The 19,234-nt window shown below is 35.9% G+C and overlaps 1 protein-coding gene and 1 pseudogene across 1 annotated transcript; both read right to left on the bottom strand.

Annotated features, from left to right (window-relative positions):
• Positions 1-4,565: 4,565 nt before the first annotated feature.
• On the bottom strand, positions 4,566-7,693 carry LOC124891160 (annotated as a pseudogene).
• On the bottom strand, positions 6,823-8,270 carry LOC107868393 (LRR receptor-like serine/threonine-protein kinase RGI5). Its single transcript, XM_047402966.1, has 4 exons — positions 7,851-8,270; positions 7,536-7,791; positions 7,247-7,462; positions 6,823-7,163 (listed from the first exon to the last, which is right to left on the bottom strand). The coding sequence occupies exons 1-4, from the start codon at positions 8,268-8,270 to the stop codon at positions 6,823-6,825; spliced, it is 1,233 nt and encodes a 410-aa protein (XP_047258922.1).
• Positions 8,271-19,234: the final 10,964 nt, after the last annotated feature.

Consider the following 19,234-nt stretch of genomic DNA (forward strand, 5'->3'; position numbering starts at 1 on the left):
CGCAAACCCTACACAATGGAGTATGTACACAGCCTTTTATAGACTGAGTTTAAAGAAAAAATATCTGCCAACTAACTCTTCTAGAATCTTCCTTGACTGCTCACTCCTCTAACCGACTAACTGATAAGTAGCTAACTAACCGACCTAATAGAGCAGCAACAGGTATAGTAATTAATGAAACAGTAAAAATGTGATCTTCAACAAGTGATTCAGGAAGATTAGCTTTTTAATATCCATATAATGCATGATAAGGATTCTCTTTGTCATGTCGCAATTACATTTTTATCTACAGGTTTCCTAATGGCATAAAAGTGTGACACCATGGGTAGTTGATTTATATTAACAGAGGTTTTGTAAAGAAGAGTCTGTTAGTTGCAGCCTTCCTCGATTAAGAAAACACTCATCTTAGATTTATTTGTTGATCATCCGGCTAACATTGGATCCTTCGCTGTAGATGTTTATGTAGTGGGGTATCAAATTTCTCCTTTATGTTTTGTTCCCCTTGTATCTAACCTTTCTATGTTGGCTCTCATAGGTAATCAAAGAGGTGGATCATCTGATCTTAAAATAAGTAATCTCGGCTATCCCAATCTATAATATTATCATTTCATCAGGTATTGAATCATACGATTCTGAGCATCCTGCTTGTAGCATTCATTCTAAAAAACCAAAACGAGACCTTTCCTTGCTGGTTGGAAAAAACCTTGTGTTATTTTTCTTGTCTATTTGGTTTGTGTGTGATTGTGTTCTAGTTAACCCACAATCTTTCCGCAACAGCCATATACCAATTATGTTGTGAAAGATGGACCATTTAGCACTAGTGTTGGGAAGACCAATAATGTATTCCTTCCATTTTTGTACTTGGATAAATATTCTAACAACAAATGGCCTAGCTTAGGTAGTTGGCAGCTCTACATTGTGAACTGCATCGGAAAGGGTATCCAATTTCTCCTTTATGTGTTGTTTCTCTTGTATCTAACATTTCTAAGTTTGCTCTCAGAGGTAAGCAAAGAGGTGGATCATCTGATCTTGAAATTGGTCATCCCGTTCATCCCAATCTATAATATTATCATTTCGTCAGGTATTGCTGAATCATACAATTCTGAGCATCCTGCTTTTAACATTCATTCTATAGAACCAAAACGAGACCTTTCCCTATTTTTGAAAAGAAAACTTTGAGTTATTTTTCTTCTCTATTTTCTTTTTGTGTGATTTTGTGCTAGATAACCCTCAATCTTTCCATAAAAGCCATATACCAATTATGTTGTAAAAAATGGACCATTTAGCACTAATGTTGAGAGGATTAATAATGTATCATAAAAGTATTACTTTGTTACTTGACTCAAATGAAAAAACAAAATAATGAGACTTGTGGAGTAATAAGAAATGATTGGAACTTCACCACCTAATAATAGAAACACAACTGACAAAATAACTCTACACTTTCTCCTCTGAGTCCCTTTCTGCAAGAGACTGATCTTCCAAATCATCAATGTCATTTCCAGTTACTTCATCAACATCATCGTTTTGAGGAGTTTATCTCCAGAAACTAAAGAGGTCAGCCTAAAGTTAGAGCAAAGAATGCATTCTTATACTTGTCTCTCACACCATCAACTGTACCAAAAACAGACTGACATGTTTCTCAAACAGAAAGTGGAAGCTTAACAGGAGGCAGACCCTGGAGCTAATTTAACGAACTGTCCACTGTTAAATTTACGGGCTTGGAATGGACTCGGACACAGTGCAGAATACAAGAAGTCTTGTAATCATGGCTTAAGAAACTAAAATATAACATTAAGGGGTTTAATTAATATTTTTCTACTCTTAATTGATTGATTTGGAAAATCTTGAAGAATGGAGCCTGATTTTCTGCTTTATTAGAGTATCATATAGGTACTAAAGAAAAAAGAAAGTAGAAAGATAATGCAAATTATCTTTTTGGCATAATACATAAACATGCCCTTTTAACTTGACCTCAAAACACATCTATGACCTTCAACTTTGGGTGTGCACAAGTAGACACTTAAACTTGTATAAAATTGAACAAATAGACACACACGTCCTATGTGGCATAATAAAGTTGAAGTGGTAGGCGAAGAAAGAAATATAATTGGTTCTTCACAGCAAAAAACTAAACAAAGATAGAAATCGCAGGACAAAAAAATTGTGGGACATAAATTCAAGGACACAAATTATGCTCCAAGGCATAAATTCAGTGGCATAATTATGTCACAGTGCATAAGTTCAATGGCTCTAAGAACGTGTACTGCAAAAGCAATGTCAAGCCTGGTGAATGTTATGTAGATCAAAAGCCAACCTAACTATCTGCCCATTGTCAGGCTCGGTATGGCCGTGAAAAGGATTCAGTTTCGGACAACGTTCAAGTCAGATGATGAGCATAGCGAGTCAGCACAACCGGGAATGAAGAATGTCTTCAATCTCAAAGCTGCCACAATTTTACAATCAGTAAGGGAACTCATTTGATAAGAATACTCCTGCCACGCAAAAAGGTAAAAGAACATAAACTCACTCATCCTCTGCATAAAAAGCACCTGGTTTTCTATCACGGCAGGGGTGGCTTTCACGACCAGAGCCAAGGCCCTGGCCGCGACGGACATCCCGAACCATATCAAGGACCGAGACACACCTGTAACTCCCCAATCCACTAGTGATATTGTCCACTTTGGGCCCAGGGCCGCACAACTTTAAAACACGTCACTAGGGAGTTAGGCCGAGGCCCCGGCCGCGACAGGCATCCTGAACCATATCAAGGACCGAGACAACCCTGTAATTCCCCAATCTACTAGTGATATTGTCCGCTTTGAGCCCAGGCCCGCACGACTTTAAAATGCGTCACTAGGGAGTTAGGCTTGCTTACTTATATACCCAGCTTCCCTCCTTTTTTTGTCGATGTGAGACTCCATATCCTAATTTGGGGTGTTACATACACACACCCCCTCCTTATGGACTCAGCGTCCTCACTAAGGTTTGCCCCACCGAATGGGATTTGCCTATACTCGAGACTGAGGTTTGCCCCACCTTACTAGGATTCGCCTACACTTAGTTTGAACTTAGGTCCACATCTGTCACGACCGGAGCCGAGGCCCTGGATGCGACGGACAACTCGAACCATCAAGGCCCGAGACACCCGTGTAACTCCCCAACCCACTAGTGATACTGTCCGCTTTGGGCCCAGACCCACACGGCTTTAAATGGCATCATTAGGGAGTTAGGCTTGCTTACTTATATAGCTAGCATCCCTCCTGTGTTTTGCCGATATGGGACTCCATATCCTAAGTTTGGGTGTTACAGCTGCTTATGGAGATAAACAAAGGATAGAGGTAGGAGAACAGCAACTGCCTTTTAAGAAAATAATATTAAAAATAGAAAAGGGTCAAAAATACCCCTGAACTATCTGAAATGGATCAAAAATACCCCTCGTTAGTTTTTTAGCTCAAAAATACCCCTCCGTTAAATATTTGAATCAAAAATATCCCTCCCCTTAACGGAATTCGAAAAAGGATCAAAAATACCCCTGAACTATCTGAAATGAATCAAAAATACCCCTCGTTAGCTTTTTGGCTCAAAAATATCCCTCTGTTAAATATTTGACTAAAAAATGCCCCTCCCCTTAATGAAATTCCATCAAGCATGCTACCTAGATAAAAAAAATCACGTGGCTATGCCACATTACCATCCACATGTAAAATGTTAGTATTTTTTAATTATATGACATTCCTTTCTTCTTCTTTTTTTTCTTTTTTGCAAAGCAGTTTTATTGATCTGAAAAAAAAATATGATAAGAAAAATTAAAAATTTCTAAAAATATTTAAATAAAATAAAATTAATCAGTTTTTTACTGGATTTAGTTTAACGTTTTTAGGATTTCTCGACATTGGGAAGGTACTAAATAAATTTTGTTAAAGGAGTACAAATTACTCAATTTTTTGCATTATATGATAAACTTTTCACTTAGATTATTAAGGAAAATTATATCCATGTTTTTCTAATGATTAAAATATATTAAATGTCATTTACTTTTCTCAAAGTGGAATCTTAAAAAATTCTAAGAATACTTGATGATTCAACATAAAATTAGAAAAACTATCAACATTCATTAAGTCCAGAAAAAATAAATCAACATCACTGAATATAATCTTTTTATTTAACTCCTTCACCAAGAAGAAAAGAATGCCATATAATTAAAAATAACATTTTACATGTAGATAGTGACGTGGCATAGCCACATGACTTTTTTTTTATCTAGGTGGCATGTTTGGTGGCATTTCGTTAAGGGGAGGGGTATTTTTGAGCCAGCTATTTAACAAAGAGGTCTTTTTGAGTCAAAAAATTAACGAGGGGTATTTTTGATCCATTTCAGATAGTTCAGGGGTATTTTTGATCCTTTTCCGAATTCCGTTAAGGGAAGGGGTATTTTTGAGCCAAATATTTAATGGAGGAGTATTTTTGAGCCATAAAACTAACAAGGGGTATTTTTGGTCCATTTCAAATAGTTCAGCGGTATTTTTGAACCTTTTCCGTATTAAAAAACAAACTTTTCCTACTAATACAACAGCCATAATAGTCTTCTTTGATATTCGAAAACTTGATGAAGGAGGCATATTGTTTGGATAGTATGGTACCCAGAATCGGACAAAAAAAAAGAGCAAAGAAAAAATAAAAAAAATATCACAAAAATTTAGATAAAAGAATTTAACAAAAAGTTGCAACAGACAAGTCATTTGGAACAACATGCTCAACATGCAAGAAGTAGAGTCTTGATCTTTTGTAGCATTCCTAAAACATCATTTATATTTGTCCTTCTTGCCGGAGATTCAGCACAACAATCTAATGCCAATTTCATGATTGATGCCACAACATCTAGCTCCTTCGGTAAGCGATTGCCAGTTGATGTTAGCAAGTTGGCATCTATGACATCCATTACTGCATCAGGAAGTTAATAACTCACCCATTGCTTCAAGCTAAGATCTCCCTCAAACTCATTAGGCTTTCTCCTAGTAAACGTTTCCAGCAACATGACCCCATAACTATAGACGTCACATTTTGTTGACACTAGTCCTTCCAGTCCATACTCTACAGTCAAACAATTCATTTAAAGATGCAATATACTTGCTAGGTGAAAAAAAAAAAAGGAATAATCAACAAAACAAAGAGACATACCCGGTGCAATATATCCCAATGTTGCTAAAGTTTTAGTGTATAAATCACTCTCATCTTCACCAAGTAGTTTTGAAATGCCAAAGTCACTTAGGTGGGCAACCATATCCTCAGCCAGCAAGACATTACTAGGCTTCAAATCACAATGAATCACAGCCGACGAACACCCATGATGGAGATACTCCAATGCACATGCAACATCTATCATTATGCTTAGTCTCTGCCTGATGCGAGAAAGTAGTTGTGCGAATACAAATACTTTTCAAGACTTCCATTTGGCATATACTCGAGCACTAAGGCCTTAAAATCAAGGTTGGAACAACTAGTAATGACTTTTACGAGATTCCTGTGGCGAAGGCTGCGCAGAACTTCACATTCCGTATCAAAGCTCTTGAATGCCTCCTCTAGTTGCAGATTGAACACTTTGACTGCAATGGCAGTTCCACTTCTGAGAACGCCTTTGTAAACAGATCCAAAACTTCCGGAACCAATCAGATTACTCTCGCTAAGTGCATCAATTGCTTGGAGCAGTTCATAATATGAAATTCTTTCTCTTGTTATGGCAGCCAATGAATCAGGTTGTTGAGCAGCTCTTCTATACCTTATCCATAAAAAAACAATGATGCTTGGAACAAATACTAGTGCAATTCCCAGCAAAAGAAAAAGAACAAGCACTTTTTTCCTATTAAATCTATGCTTTAATGAAGTGGGGCATGGAGGAACACTAAACCTTGAAGAACCACACAATGCTTCATTGTAGATGAAAAACTGACTTGAGAGGTTCTTGAAAGGACCCCTCGAGGATATTTCACCATACAATTTGTTGACAGAAACATTGAAATATTTCAGGGTTTGAAGTTTCTCCAAAGACATAGGAATGATTTCTGATATATTATTGTTAGAAAGGTCTAGGAATTCCAAACCTACCATGTTGCTCACTGAGTCAGGTATAGATCCTTGCAATTTGTTATGTTTCAAAGAAAGGTACACCAGAGTTTGCAATCCTCCAATTTCTCTAAGAATTTCATTTGAGAATTGATTCATTGACAGATCTATCAGTGTTGCAGCCTTTAGATTTCCAATTTCTGGAGGTAAAGAACCTACCATGTTGTTTGATGATAAGTCAAGAACCACTAGATCCTGAAGGTTCCCTAAGCTTGGAGGTATATTGGAACTCAATTTATTGGAATCGAGATGTATCTCCCTAAGCGAAGAAATTTTCCCTAAACAATTAGGAAGAAATCCTGAGAGTTGATTTTGGCCCAAGTAAATATCACCCAAATGCTCTAATTTACATATAGGATCTCCAATAAATCCTGTAAGTTTGTTGCTACTCAAGCTGAAGCGCTGAAGGTTTCTCAAGTTGCCAATTGTTGTTGGAATCGATCCCGCCAAGCTGTTTGCAGAAAGATCAAGGTCTAATAAGCTGCTTAAGTTCCCGAAATCATTTGGAATTCGACCTTTGATCTTGCAACCGTTGGCGTAAAATTTTATAAGAGATGTTGAAAAGTTCCCTACGGAGACTGGAAGCATGCGGTTTAAAGGGTTTAAAGATAGAGAAACAGCTGTTAAATTTCTGCAATTGGTTAAGGAAGTTAGGAAGCTTAACGAAGAGTCGCTGGTTAAATTGTTTTCTATCATGTTTCAGAACTGTAGATGAGTCAAATATCCAAGAGAACTAGGAATCAAGCCAGTGAGTTTGTTGTATGAAAGATCTAGAATAGTAAGTTCGGAAAAATTGGAGATAGAATGAGGAATAGTCCCAACAAGATTGTTTATGTCTGACAGATAAAGCTCTTCAATGTTGGGTAAGAGAGAACCTAAGTTTGGTGGGAGGCTTCCTGATAGATTGTTGAATGAAAGATAAATTACTCTCAGCCCTGATATGTTGAAGATCTCCATTGTAAGAGGACCACTAAATCTATTACGACCAAGCTGAAGTTCCTCCAACTCAATGAGATTGCTAATCTCTTTGGGTATTTCACCTGGCAAAACAAGGACAAAAAGGAATACTAGTGAGTTAACTAGCATAAGTTGTACCTCTTGCTATATCACTTTGATTACGTACCGGTAAGCCTATTTTGTTCAAGATATAATAATTGCATCTTGGTTAAGTTGCCAATTTTACGTGGTAAGAATCCATTAAGATTATTCCTCGACAGCGAAAAAACCTGCAACACCGAGATATTGAATATGGAGATTGGGACTGAGCCGGTCATCTGGTTTTCCTCCATCCATAACTCCATCAAATTAACAAGATTTCCAATTTCTTGTGGAATTATCCCTGCAGTTAAAGTGTAGTTAATTTTTTATTTTGAAGTATAAAATATTACTAGTATTCATAAGATGAAACGTACCAGAGAAATGGTTGGTTCCGACTCCTAATATCTGCAAGTTACTCAATCTTCCAATTTCACTATGTATTGGTCCATCAAACTCATTTTCTGATAAAGAGAAAATTTGAAGTTGTGAACAATTTGATAAGCTCGTAGGCATATGACCACGAAGCTTGTTTATGGACAAATAAAGCCCTTTGAGTATTGGGACACCATTGCATAAACCATTGGGAAGATCTCCTGATAAGCTATTGCCGGTAAATGCAATAACTCGATTCTAGAAATATTGAAAATTGTGAATGGTACAGAACCCACTAGCTGATTATACTCTATGACCAATGAGTTCATGTTGTGAAGATTGCCGATCCCTTCTGGAATATTTCCTTGAAGTGAATTATAAGATAATTCTAACGTCTGCAACCTTGAGGCATTCGCGAGAGACACAGGGATATGACCTTCTAAGGAATTGAATGCCAAATTCAACATTTCAAGCTTTGAAATATTAAAAAATGAAGAGGGAAGGGAGCCGGTGAAACTATTATTCCTAAGACTTAGAACTTGAACTTGGTCTAAAAATCCAAACCAAGAAGGAACCTCCCCGCTGAAGCTATTGAAACTTAACCTAAGAAAGTTAAGTCGATGCAATCGTGCCATTTCTTGAGGCAAATTACCTTGGAAATTGTTGCTTTCCAAGTCAAGAGAAACAAGAAATGAGAGGTTTCGAAATTCCCGGGGAATCCTGCCTGTAAGAGCCATGTTGGAAAGATTCAAGGACTTCACTCGCTGGTGACGAGAGCCACAAGTGACTCCAACCCAATGACAAATGGACGTAGCGGGAGACCAACTTTCATCCAAGAAGTGAAAGGGATCAGAAATGATTTAGGATTTCAAAGAGAGAAGAGCGAATTGATCAATGGTAATATTTGTTTTTGTCATGTCTGAACTAGCCATGACATAGTGAAGCAACAAGAGTACTATTAAGAGAAAAGAACTGAAGGCTTTCTCCATTATTGCAAAAATTAGTAGGAAAATGGTATGGCTTATAGCATGTGGTTTTGAGACTTTAAATAGCAATGAAATCTCCTTTTGGTCTTCATGATTTTGAAAAAAAATACTTTTCTTCATTTATTCTGTCATATTCAACGGCGGAGTTGAAATTTTCATTTAGGGGTTTTAAAATATAAAGAAGTAAATTCACGAAAAAGTTAAGGAGTGTCAATATGTAATATATACATTAAAAATATATATATTTTTACCTAGCTACATAATGTATTTTTCCGAAGAACATATAGCTCCCCCATTGGTCATATCATTTCTAATTTCACCAAGTCTTGCACGTTTCAATTAGAATTGTAATATGGTTCATAAATTCCTCTAGTCAGAAAAAGACTTGTGCAAGTCAATCAAATCTTGCTTTATTTTCTCTAGAATTGTGTGGTGCAAAAATGTAATGCCATGTTCCTCAAATAAGTTAATTTTACTAACTTATATTATACGCTTGAGAGTTTTATTTACATGATTAAGATAGTTTAGAGAGAAAGCTTCGAAATATACCTAAATTTTGGCGAAATTTGTTGTTACATGTTTTAACTTTGCAGGGTCTATCACCCTCTAGTTATTTTTTACCGTATTTCTGTGACATATATTTGCTAGCTGGATCACTATGTGAATAAACGCACACTGTGTGCATAAGGGTCTAAAGTAGGCCAACTAAGCAAACATATGCTGCAGAAATATGATAAAAAATAATCTACGAGGATCATAGAACCCCCGTAAAGTTAAGGCGTGTTACAACAAATTTATCAAAGTTTAGATATATTTTTCGGACCTTTGTTCAAATAGTTTGTATAGCTGATCATAACTTGTTTATAATCCTTTTATCTCTTACTAGGACAGAATCTGTAGACTTTTACATTCTAGTTACTTTTTGAGTTTTAGTAGAAGTTAATTTAGCTCATTTTTATATGGAATGGTAGTATAAAATGAGCTTTTGATTATTGTTTATAATTTATTTGAAATTTGGACTTGTTTTAGAGTATGTTTTCATGAACTTCTTTATTAATAAAAAAAATACACAACATTAAATTATATTGGCATAGTCTATAATTGATTATAGTCACTACTGTTTGGGTAATGTATATGACAACATGAAAAAATATTTACATTCTGGATGAAAGATAACGCATTTAGCAAATTGTTCTATCGTAGTTTAATATCTCGATGAGACTATTTACTTTTAATTTTTAGGATGTTTTTACATTTTTTTTAAATTCTAAAAAAGTACACATGTAGAGCATGTTTGGATTGTCTTATTTTAAATGTTTTTAAGCCAAAAAAATCTTTTAAACACTTTCTTTGTAAACTTTTCATAACTATCGTGTTTTCTAGACATGTTCTATCTCTTTTCCAGACATGTTCTATCTCTTTTATTCTAAATATTATTTAGTTAGTCTAAATTGGAGGATTCTCTTGTTATCTCGAAATTAATATTGATTTATTTTAATTAATGACATGAACCTCAAATAAAGATCACGTGACAAGACAGTTTTTGCAAACCCACCGTTAAAAAGTAATGACATGAATGAGCTAGTTTTGTAACCGTGATGGTATTAATGAGACAAACTTTTAACTGATGACATAAATGAGACATTCCGGTAGTTCAATGGCATATTTAAGTCTTTTTCCTTACATTAATTGTGGACCTCAAATAAAAGGCCACATGGCAAAACTGTTTTTGTAAAACCACTATTAAAAAGAAATGACATGGATGAGCTGATTTTGTAATGACGATGACATAAATGAGCTGAACTTTTAATTGATAGCATAAGTAAGTCATTCCTGATAGTTCAATGACACATTTGAGTCTTTACCCTTATTTTTATCACTTCATTTAAGAACATATCACTTTTAAATTGTAAAATGTTTAAAAGTTTTCTTGGTTTTAATTGATATATAAAATTTAAATTTTTAAGTGACAAAAGACTATTTAATTAAAAATATGTAAGTAAGTAGTGGAGTCAATATTTTTGTAAGAAAAATCAAATTATTAATTAAAAAAAATATTAGGCAACAAATTTAACGTATAATATATTCATAAATAAAAATTATATTTATAGTATAATTTTTTAATAGAAAAATATATTACCAAAAAATAATGAGTTGCGAATGAAATGGTATTAAAAATTATGGGAATATATATGAATGTGAAAAGTGATATGTAAAAGCGGGTTTAAGGAGCGTATTTTTGTTATTTTACACATTTTATCGAGGTATAAGTTATCCCAATATCACTATACCACTTTAAGATATGGATAACTTATCCCAACACTAACTATTAATTTTGGGATAAGTTATTCCCCACTTCAATAACAAACAAGGGATTAAGGGTTACTAAAAAATTATTCTGAGATTATCTTTCTGTATCCCTCACACCAAATGACCCCAAAAAGATTAAATTCATAAAATTTTAATTTGGAATCCGCAAATTTTAATTTGTAAACCGCCTATGTCATTGTAAGAATGACATATAGTTGGTGTTTGACTTGGAAAAAAAATCAAGTGGCAGACCAAGAAAGAAATATAGTTAGTGCTTGACTTGGAAAGGAATCGTCCAATAATTTTACAATCAAATGTACAGTTAGTGCTCATGATATGGTGTACAATTTCTTGGAAGTAGATACTTCAAAATGGCTAAACATTTTCCTATAGGTTGATTTTTCCTATGTTGCTCCATATTACCTGCTCTCATCAAGCTCAGAAGAAAATTTTGGAAGATAATACTTTTTGTATAGATACATGTTAGGCAGTCAAATATGATCCAAACGTTTATAGACCCATCCAATTTGCCCAAAATTTTAAGGATTGAACACAATATAATTTCTCAATATATTGACTGATTTTAGCTCAAGTCAACTTAATCCACCTCCAAAGGGTCATTTGCAGATGAGTTATTCTGGGGTGATATTTCTTTTTTCCTTTAGTACTTTAAGTTATAAGAAATGACCCAAAAATTCCCTTGACAGCAAAAAACGAAAAAAAAAAAATGCAAGGCAAAAAATTTGCTAGGCATAAATTCAGCAGCGCAAGTTATGTCCCAAAAAAAGATCTCTAAAAGTCTTGCCCTGCAAAATAGATATTTCCTCTATTAATTTTTACTTATCCATTTTAGACTTCCCACGCCCCTAAAGAAAATGTTGGTTTTAATAGAGATGAGTTAGAGAAGAACACGGAGAGGGTTTTTTTTTCCTTTTTTTTTTTATAAAGCTAAATTTTTTATTGATCATCAACTCCTCCTTAAATAGTGTTATTACAGATAAAAATAGATTAAACTTACCATACAAGAAAATCTATTTGCTACCAAAAATAACAACTAATCAGTTTCCTACCAAAAATAGAAATCCCAATTTAACTAGGAGTTGGATGTAAAAAAGTTGGAGAAAAATAAAAAACAAATCACGTGCATTATTCCTTAAAAAACTTTTAACATTCCTCCTTGCTTTAGAAACTGCAACATTTTGGTCTTCTTTCTTGGGATCTCCACACTTGATAACCGTAAGTGACCTTGTGAATAAATCTACAAATTCATCTTTTGACTTGTAGTGAACTAAATTCACTTCTCATCTTGAATGGAACCCTTGACTATTCAATTCTATTGGCATGTCATCCTGTTTTATTTGCATCTTGAATTTAAACTTACCTGTTTTATTTTTCTGAAACATAGATAACTACTCCGTAACTTCAATTCCTTTAGGGACATTGAAAGCTCATTTAGACCTAGCAGGTTCACATATTGCTTGTGCTTTTTCAATTATAGGATCATCTTCTATTTTTTTTAAGCTTATGATCTTTTTCATGTTCTACAGAAACATCTTTCATTGAATAAAATAATAAAATGTTTACCTCTCATCTTAATGTTTAAAACTTCTTTTCCAGCACCATCATTGAAGAAACAATGTTTATCCTCAAAGGATACTTTGTATGCTTTTTCTACCAACTGACAAGTACTCAACAAGTTTTGATCTATATCAGGTACATAAAGAACATCTAAAATTGCTTTATTACCTGAACGTGTATTGATGACAACAGTTCGTTTTTCTTCAACAAGAATCTAGTTACCATTTACGATCCTAGCTTTGGATATTTTAGTAGGCTTTAATTCTTTAAACAAAATCTTGTTATAGGTCATGTGGTTGGTACAACCGCTATCAATCAACCAAAAATTTGTTGAAACCTTACTTGAGAGACATGTTGCAAGAAAAAGATGTTCTTCTTTTTCTTCTTCTTCAGTGACCATACATGCATCTGCTTCATGATTCTCAAATTTGCTTTAGGAAATCACTACTTTATGGACAAGTTGATTGCACTTAATGCACTTCGCGTCTGACCTTTTCCAAAATCTATATAGTGGATGACTCATTTTTCCACAGTGCTCACAAGGTAGGTAATTTTTTAAATTTTTATCCCTTCTTTGAGTTTTGTGGTTGGATACTAAGGCTTCTTCAACCATACCATCTTGCCTCATAAGTTTTCTTTGTTACAATGCCTGAAAAGAATTTAACAACTCTGCCAAGGTAATCTTGGACAGATATTGTGTTTTTTCCAAGGTAGTTATACATGCTTCACAACTTTTGGTCACTGTAACAAGAATATTTTCAATAATTCTTTAATCTTTAAATTCAGTGTCTAGTAATCTTACCTTGGAAACAATACCAAGTAATTTGTCTGAGTATTCTTTGACTGTCTCGGAGTCTTTCATTCTCTGCAATTCGAACTCTCTTATTAAATTTAATCCTTACATTACAAGGATTCTTTCATCTCAAGCATATTCATTCTTCAGATAATCCCAAATTTCCTTTAGTGATGTAAGAGACATAATTCTTGTAAAAACAGTTGTTGAAAAAGAAGCAAACAGAGTTACCTTTGCCTTAGACTTCGGGGTTTTCTTTCCCTTGTGACTCTTGATTTGGGTTATGATGGGAATATTTGATAGCAGATTAATTTCATAATCCTCTTCCATAGCTTCTCATAGATCAAGATCCTCCAAGTAAGTTTCCATTATCACAACCCATAATTGATAATTTTCACCATAAAAAATGGGTGGAGCCATTCGTGAAAAACTATTTTCAGAATCCATCTCTTCACTCACAGGTTCCTCAAGAAAAATATCTCTAGATACCAGTTGTTGGTTTTAATACTTTTAAAATAACATAGCAAGGAGAGCCAAGAACATAGCCATAACACCCCATAGTTGTAGTGCTCTATTAATGCATTTAAAATGACCTTTAGGACCCCTGCATTGATGGTAGACCATGTATAGACATTGTGGGAGGTGTTGGGGGGGGGGGGGGGGGGGGGGGGGCTAAGGAACCTAAAAAATAAGTGTGCATCGTAAGATAGAGTCCGTGTGATGGCCATGCGTCGCATTGCCATCGCCTACCGCCACTGGAATTGCTAGGCAATGGGGCATGCGTTGCCCACTTGGTTTCTAGGCAATGAGGCGTGCGTCGCCCACATAGGTGCTAGGCCATGGGCTGTGCGCCGCATGGCTAATGGCATAGCGATGTAAATGCTCCATTTTTATTTTATTTTAAGGAAAATAAGGTCCTTTCACATCCCATAACCGTCCCTAAACACTCTTAGTCAAAATTAAAGTCCATATTCACATTTTATCACTGACAAAAATCCCTAGTTCATCTTTCTTGAGCACAAGAAGAGAAAACAACCTAGGCTTTGAGAGATAAAGCCTCAAGCGTCAAAGTTTCTTGACGTTTTCAGCAATCTAAGGTATGTGGGACAACCCTAATCCTCATGGGCATAGTGTATTGTTTTTAGCAAGTTTTAAAATTATGAAATTATGTATTTATGAAGGGTTTTGAGAACACTTTGAAGAATATGCATTATGGACCCATTTTGAAGAAACTATCATAAAGTTTTCCATATATTGAATTATACTCATGTGTTTAAATGTTATATGATTTCGAGAATTAATATGAGAGCATGATTCATGAAACTTCGCTCTCAACATGGAATATGTTTGACTTATCATACTATGGGATATGCAATTGCATGTCTTAAAGCAAAAGCCAAATGTTTTACTATCATATATGAACTTGATGTTGGTTACAAATTAAAGAGAGGGTGATTTATTTTTTATAAATATTCAATGTGATAATTGAAAGAATTGCATGGGTTGTTAGGAAGGAATTGACCACTATGTGTTAAAGTATTGAAAAGAGAGAGTCTTTGCATAAGTTTTCACATGTTTTGAAATAAGAACTCTCTTGCACTATTTAAACGTTTTGGTGGTCCGATAACATGTTTTGAATGGAAAGACTACTATAAGATATTGTGTGGCTTATACGACTTCTAGGTCTTGGTATGACGATACCAAATAAGACAAAATCCATAACAAACTAAAACCAGACTAGACTACAGACTTTTCAGACATCAGACTACATTTTTAGAAAGATACATGTTTTAAAAGGATAAAAATGTGCTTAAAGATAGTTAGATGGTTACCCGAAGAAGGAATTTGAGTGTAAGGGCTCATTGCTGGAAAATGAGTTTTGCCGATTCGGGAGATATGATTGGCTATGGCTAATGTATACTTTCTCCTGAGACAAGGACCCCTATCCTTGCGGCAAACTTGGATTTGTGGACTTGACCGATGAGTTAATGGAGGACCCATATAACCCGTAGTTACTAGACTTGTAGGGTGTATTACCTAGCTTAGAAATAAAATAAAGAGTTGAGTCATGATTTCTAGAAGATGTTTTGAAGCTCATTAAATTATGCCCATGTATTTTCAATTGTTTTATGCTGACATGCTTTTATGAAATGCTCTCACCTATATTGTATAAATATATATTTTTTGTTTTTGAATTGTTCTACATATTAGTACCTTTGTGTATTGACCCCCTATATTTCAGGTTATGTGGTATAGTTTCATGGTCCATCACAACAGTACAACACTTGGGATTTGACGGAATTGGTGAGCCATTAATCTCTTGGAAGGCATTTATTTATATGTTGCTTCTTTTAGTATATGGTCTAGCCGAGGCTTTTGTCCCGGCCTAGACAGTTAGTATTCAGTAGAGTTTTTGTAGACGGTAGTTGAAGTGGTGAATTGTCATATCTTATTGACACATTTCTGATTTTAAGTTTCCAATGAACACTTTATATCTTTCGCACTTTGATTTATGTATGGATTATGCTTATGATTACATGATAAGAGTTCTCTCCAGTCTTCATGGTTTGGTATGCCCATCGTGGATAGGGCCTCGTCTTGGGTCGTGACAATCTTGGAATCAGAGAATAGTTCTTGGTCCCAAGGTATCTATGAAGTCGTGTCTAGTAGAGTCTTACTTAAGGGTGTGTTGTGCGCCACACTTATAATCAGTAGGTTGTTGGGTATTTAGGAGTTGTTTCTCATTATTTCATACTCTAGTTCGTGCTATAGCATCGTCCATAATAAAGTTATCCAAATTCCTTCCTTGCTTTAAATTATTGGGTCATACCTCATTGTTGAGGTGATACAAGTCCAAGAGTTTAGATCCCTAACAATGTGGTCCTTTCTGATTGAGGTATCCATGAAATTATTAGATAGCAGAAGGACTTGAGAGGAGTTCATTAGTTCTTCAAAGTTTATTGATTCGAGTGTAAACCTCTATCTTAATGAAATCGTGCTTTTCAGCCTGAGGTACGAAGTGTATTCAATTTCTTTTAGAATCCTTGTTGCAGATGTCATGCATAAGGATAGAGATATATAGCATAATGTTGGAACAATATTTCTACCCGAGTAGTAGTATATTTTAAGGTGTAATGACCTATTGGTAGTAAGATGATCCCGAAGTTAGTTATATGAAGTCACAAGTCTAGAAGTCAGAGTGGGGGTGACTTTTACCTAAATAAGTAGTTTTAGTTGTTTAACCCTTGACTGAGAGGTGGTTTGCTCTTTTATGGTGATTGGATATTACTGTAGCAAGATTTTGAGAGCGTATGGTAGTCTATGGAGGAAGTGTTTGGCTATGATTATTATTTCATCATAATAGGGAAGGAGCCCAGAGTGGATAGTCATGGTAGTTGTAGAAATTATTTATAAGTGGTAAATATAAAGGGGTAAATTAGTCAATAAGTTATGGGTAGAGACTTATTGATGCTTATGGGATTTTTGAATGAGCTAGCAATAGTTGTTCAAAGAATAAAGTTATCACAACTATTAATAATCAAAGAATAAAGTTAAAAAATAAAGATTCTTGTGACAACACCTCTACCACCAATAATAACAAACCCAGTATATTCCCACATAGTGGGGTCTGGGGAGGGTAGAGTGTACGCAATCCATACCACTACCTCTAAAGAAGTAGAGAGGTTATTTTCGATAGACCCCTGGCTCAAGATAAAAGGCAATATAAAAAAGCATCAAAAGCATAGAACAGGATAAAATAACATAGGTACGACATCCACAAAACTTTTGTACTCTGCCAAACAAAGGACACCAAAGTCTACCTAAATACTACCAACGACTCATCCACACCCTTATCCCTCTATCCTAATGCTTTTCCTCTATATCTTCCTATCTAGGGTCATGTCCTCAGTCAGCTATAACTGTTCTATGTCTGTTTAAGCACTTCTCTCTGGTATTTCTTTAGTCTACCCCTACCCCGTTTGAAACCTCCCAAGGCCAACCTTTCACACCTACAAACTGGGGCATCCGTGCCTCTCCTCATCATATGACCAAACCATCTCAACCTTACTTCCTGCATTTTATCCTCCACTGACACCAATCCTACATTCTCCCGAATAATTTCATTCCTAACCCTATTAACCCTTGTGAATCCATACATCCAACGAAACATTCTCATTTATGCCACCTTCAACTTTTGGATATGAGAATTCTTAGCCAGAAAACACTCCGCTCCATATAACATAGCCGGACTGCAAATCTATAGAATTTTCTTTTCAGCTTGGGGGGCACCTTCCTATCGCGTAAAATTCCCAAAGCAAGCCTCCATTTCATCCAATCTGTCCTAATACAATGAGAGACATCCTCATTTATCTCTTTATTTCTATGAATCGTAGACCCAAGATACTTAAAACTATCTCTCTTGCAAACCTCCTAAGAATCCAACTTCACTACCACCTCCTTCTTTTGCCCCGAGTCACTAAACTTGCACTCCAAGTACTTCGTCTTGGTCTTAGTCAACCTAAAACCTTTAGACTCTAGGTTTTGTCTCCAAACCTCAAGCTAATCATTAACCCCTTGTCGTGACTCATCAATCAGAACTATATCATCCACGTAAAGAATACATCAAGGCACCTCGCCTTGTATATTTCACGTCAACACATCGATCACCAAAGCAAATAAAAATAGACTAAGAGTTGATCCCTGGTGCAACCCTGTCAAGATCGGGTAATGCTCAGAATCTCCTCCCACTGTCTTTACCTAAGTCTTTGCTCCCTTATACATGTCCTTAATCGCTCTGATGTACGTCACCGAAACCCTTCTCACCTCCAAGCATCTCTAAAAACCCTTCCTAGGGCCCTTATTATAAGCCTTTTCCAAGTCAATAAACACCATGTGAAGATCCATCTTCCTCTCTCTATACTCTCTACCAGTCTTCGCACAAGGTAAATTGCCTCAGTCGTGGAGTGACCAGGCATAAAACCAAATTGATTCTTCGAATGAGACACAACATTCCTCCACCTCCTCTCCACCACCCTCTCCCAAATCTTCATCATGTGACTCAATCACTTGATACCCCGATAGTTGTTGCAACTCTGAATGTTTTCTTATATAAAGAAATCATCGTGCTCCATCTCCATGCCTCAGGCATCTTTGTTGACTGGAAAATATTGTTAAACAAGTTGGTCAACCACCTCAACCCTGACCCGCTAGAGAACTTCCAAAAATCCACCAAAATCTTATCGGGCCCCGTTCCTCTGCCCCTTCGCATCCTGCGAATAGCCTCACTAACCTCATCTACCTTAAAATGCCAACAAAAGCCAAAGTCGTCACACTCTCCAGAATACTCCAACTTTCCTAACACAACACCTCTATCCCCCTCATCATTCAAGAGCCTATGGAAATAGGACTACTATCTTTTCTTAATAAGGTCGTCTTTCACCAAAACTCTACCATCCTCCCCCTTAATGCACTTCACCTGGTCCAGATCACGACTCTTTCTCTCCTTAACCTTGGTAAGCCTAAACATCCTCTTTTCCCCACCTTTCTCCTATAACCCCTTATATAAACTCTCAAAAGTTACTGTCTTAGCAGCTGTGACTGCTAACTTAGCCTCTTTTTTTGCAAAATTGTACTCCTCCCTGCTCACCTGCTTCTCTTCTTCATCCTTACTCTCAACCAAATTAGTGTAAGTCACCTTCTTAATATCAACCTTCTTCTTAACATCTATATTCCACCACCAATCCCCTCAATACCGGCTAGACCCGCCCCTCAAAACACCCAACACCTCTCTAGCAGACTCCCTGATACAACCAACAGCCCTATCCCACATACTATCCATGTCCCCCTTTCACTCTCACACCCCCATCTTCTCCAACTTTACCCCTATCTCTAAAGAACTAACTGGGGTCAGGCTACCCCACCTAACCCTAGGCCTACCTTTCCCACCCTGCCTCATCTTGCCCCGCTTGATAACCAAGTCTATCACCAGGTTTCTTTACTGGGTCGCAAAATTCTTACTTGGGATTACCTTACA

The sequence above is a fragment of the Capsicum annuum genome, unplaced genomic scaffold (genome assembly GCF_002878395.1).
Source record: "Capsicum annuum cultivar UCD-10X-F1 unplaced genomic scaffold, UCD10Xv1.1 ctg3154, whole genome shotgun sequence".
NCBI lineage: Eukaryota > Viridiplantae > Streptophyta > Magnoliopsida > Solanales > Solanaceae > Capsicum > Capsicum annuum.

Excerpts from the sequence above, each read along its gene's own strand:
- LOC107868393 (XM_047402966.1), bottom strand. The coding sequence starts at position 8,270 with ATGGCTCTTACAGGCAGGATTCCCCGGGAATTTCGAAACCTCTCATTT. Across the intron at positions 7,792-7,850 it reads TTCACAACATGAACTCATTG|AATCGAGTTATTGCATTTAC; the intron begins GTCATAGAGTAT and ends CAATATTTCTAG. Across the intron at positions 7,164-7,246 it reads TGAACAAAATAGGCTTACCG|GTGAAATACCCAAAGAGATT; the intron begins GTACGTAATCAA and ends TTGTTTTGCCAG.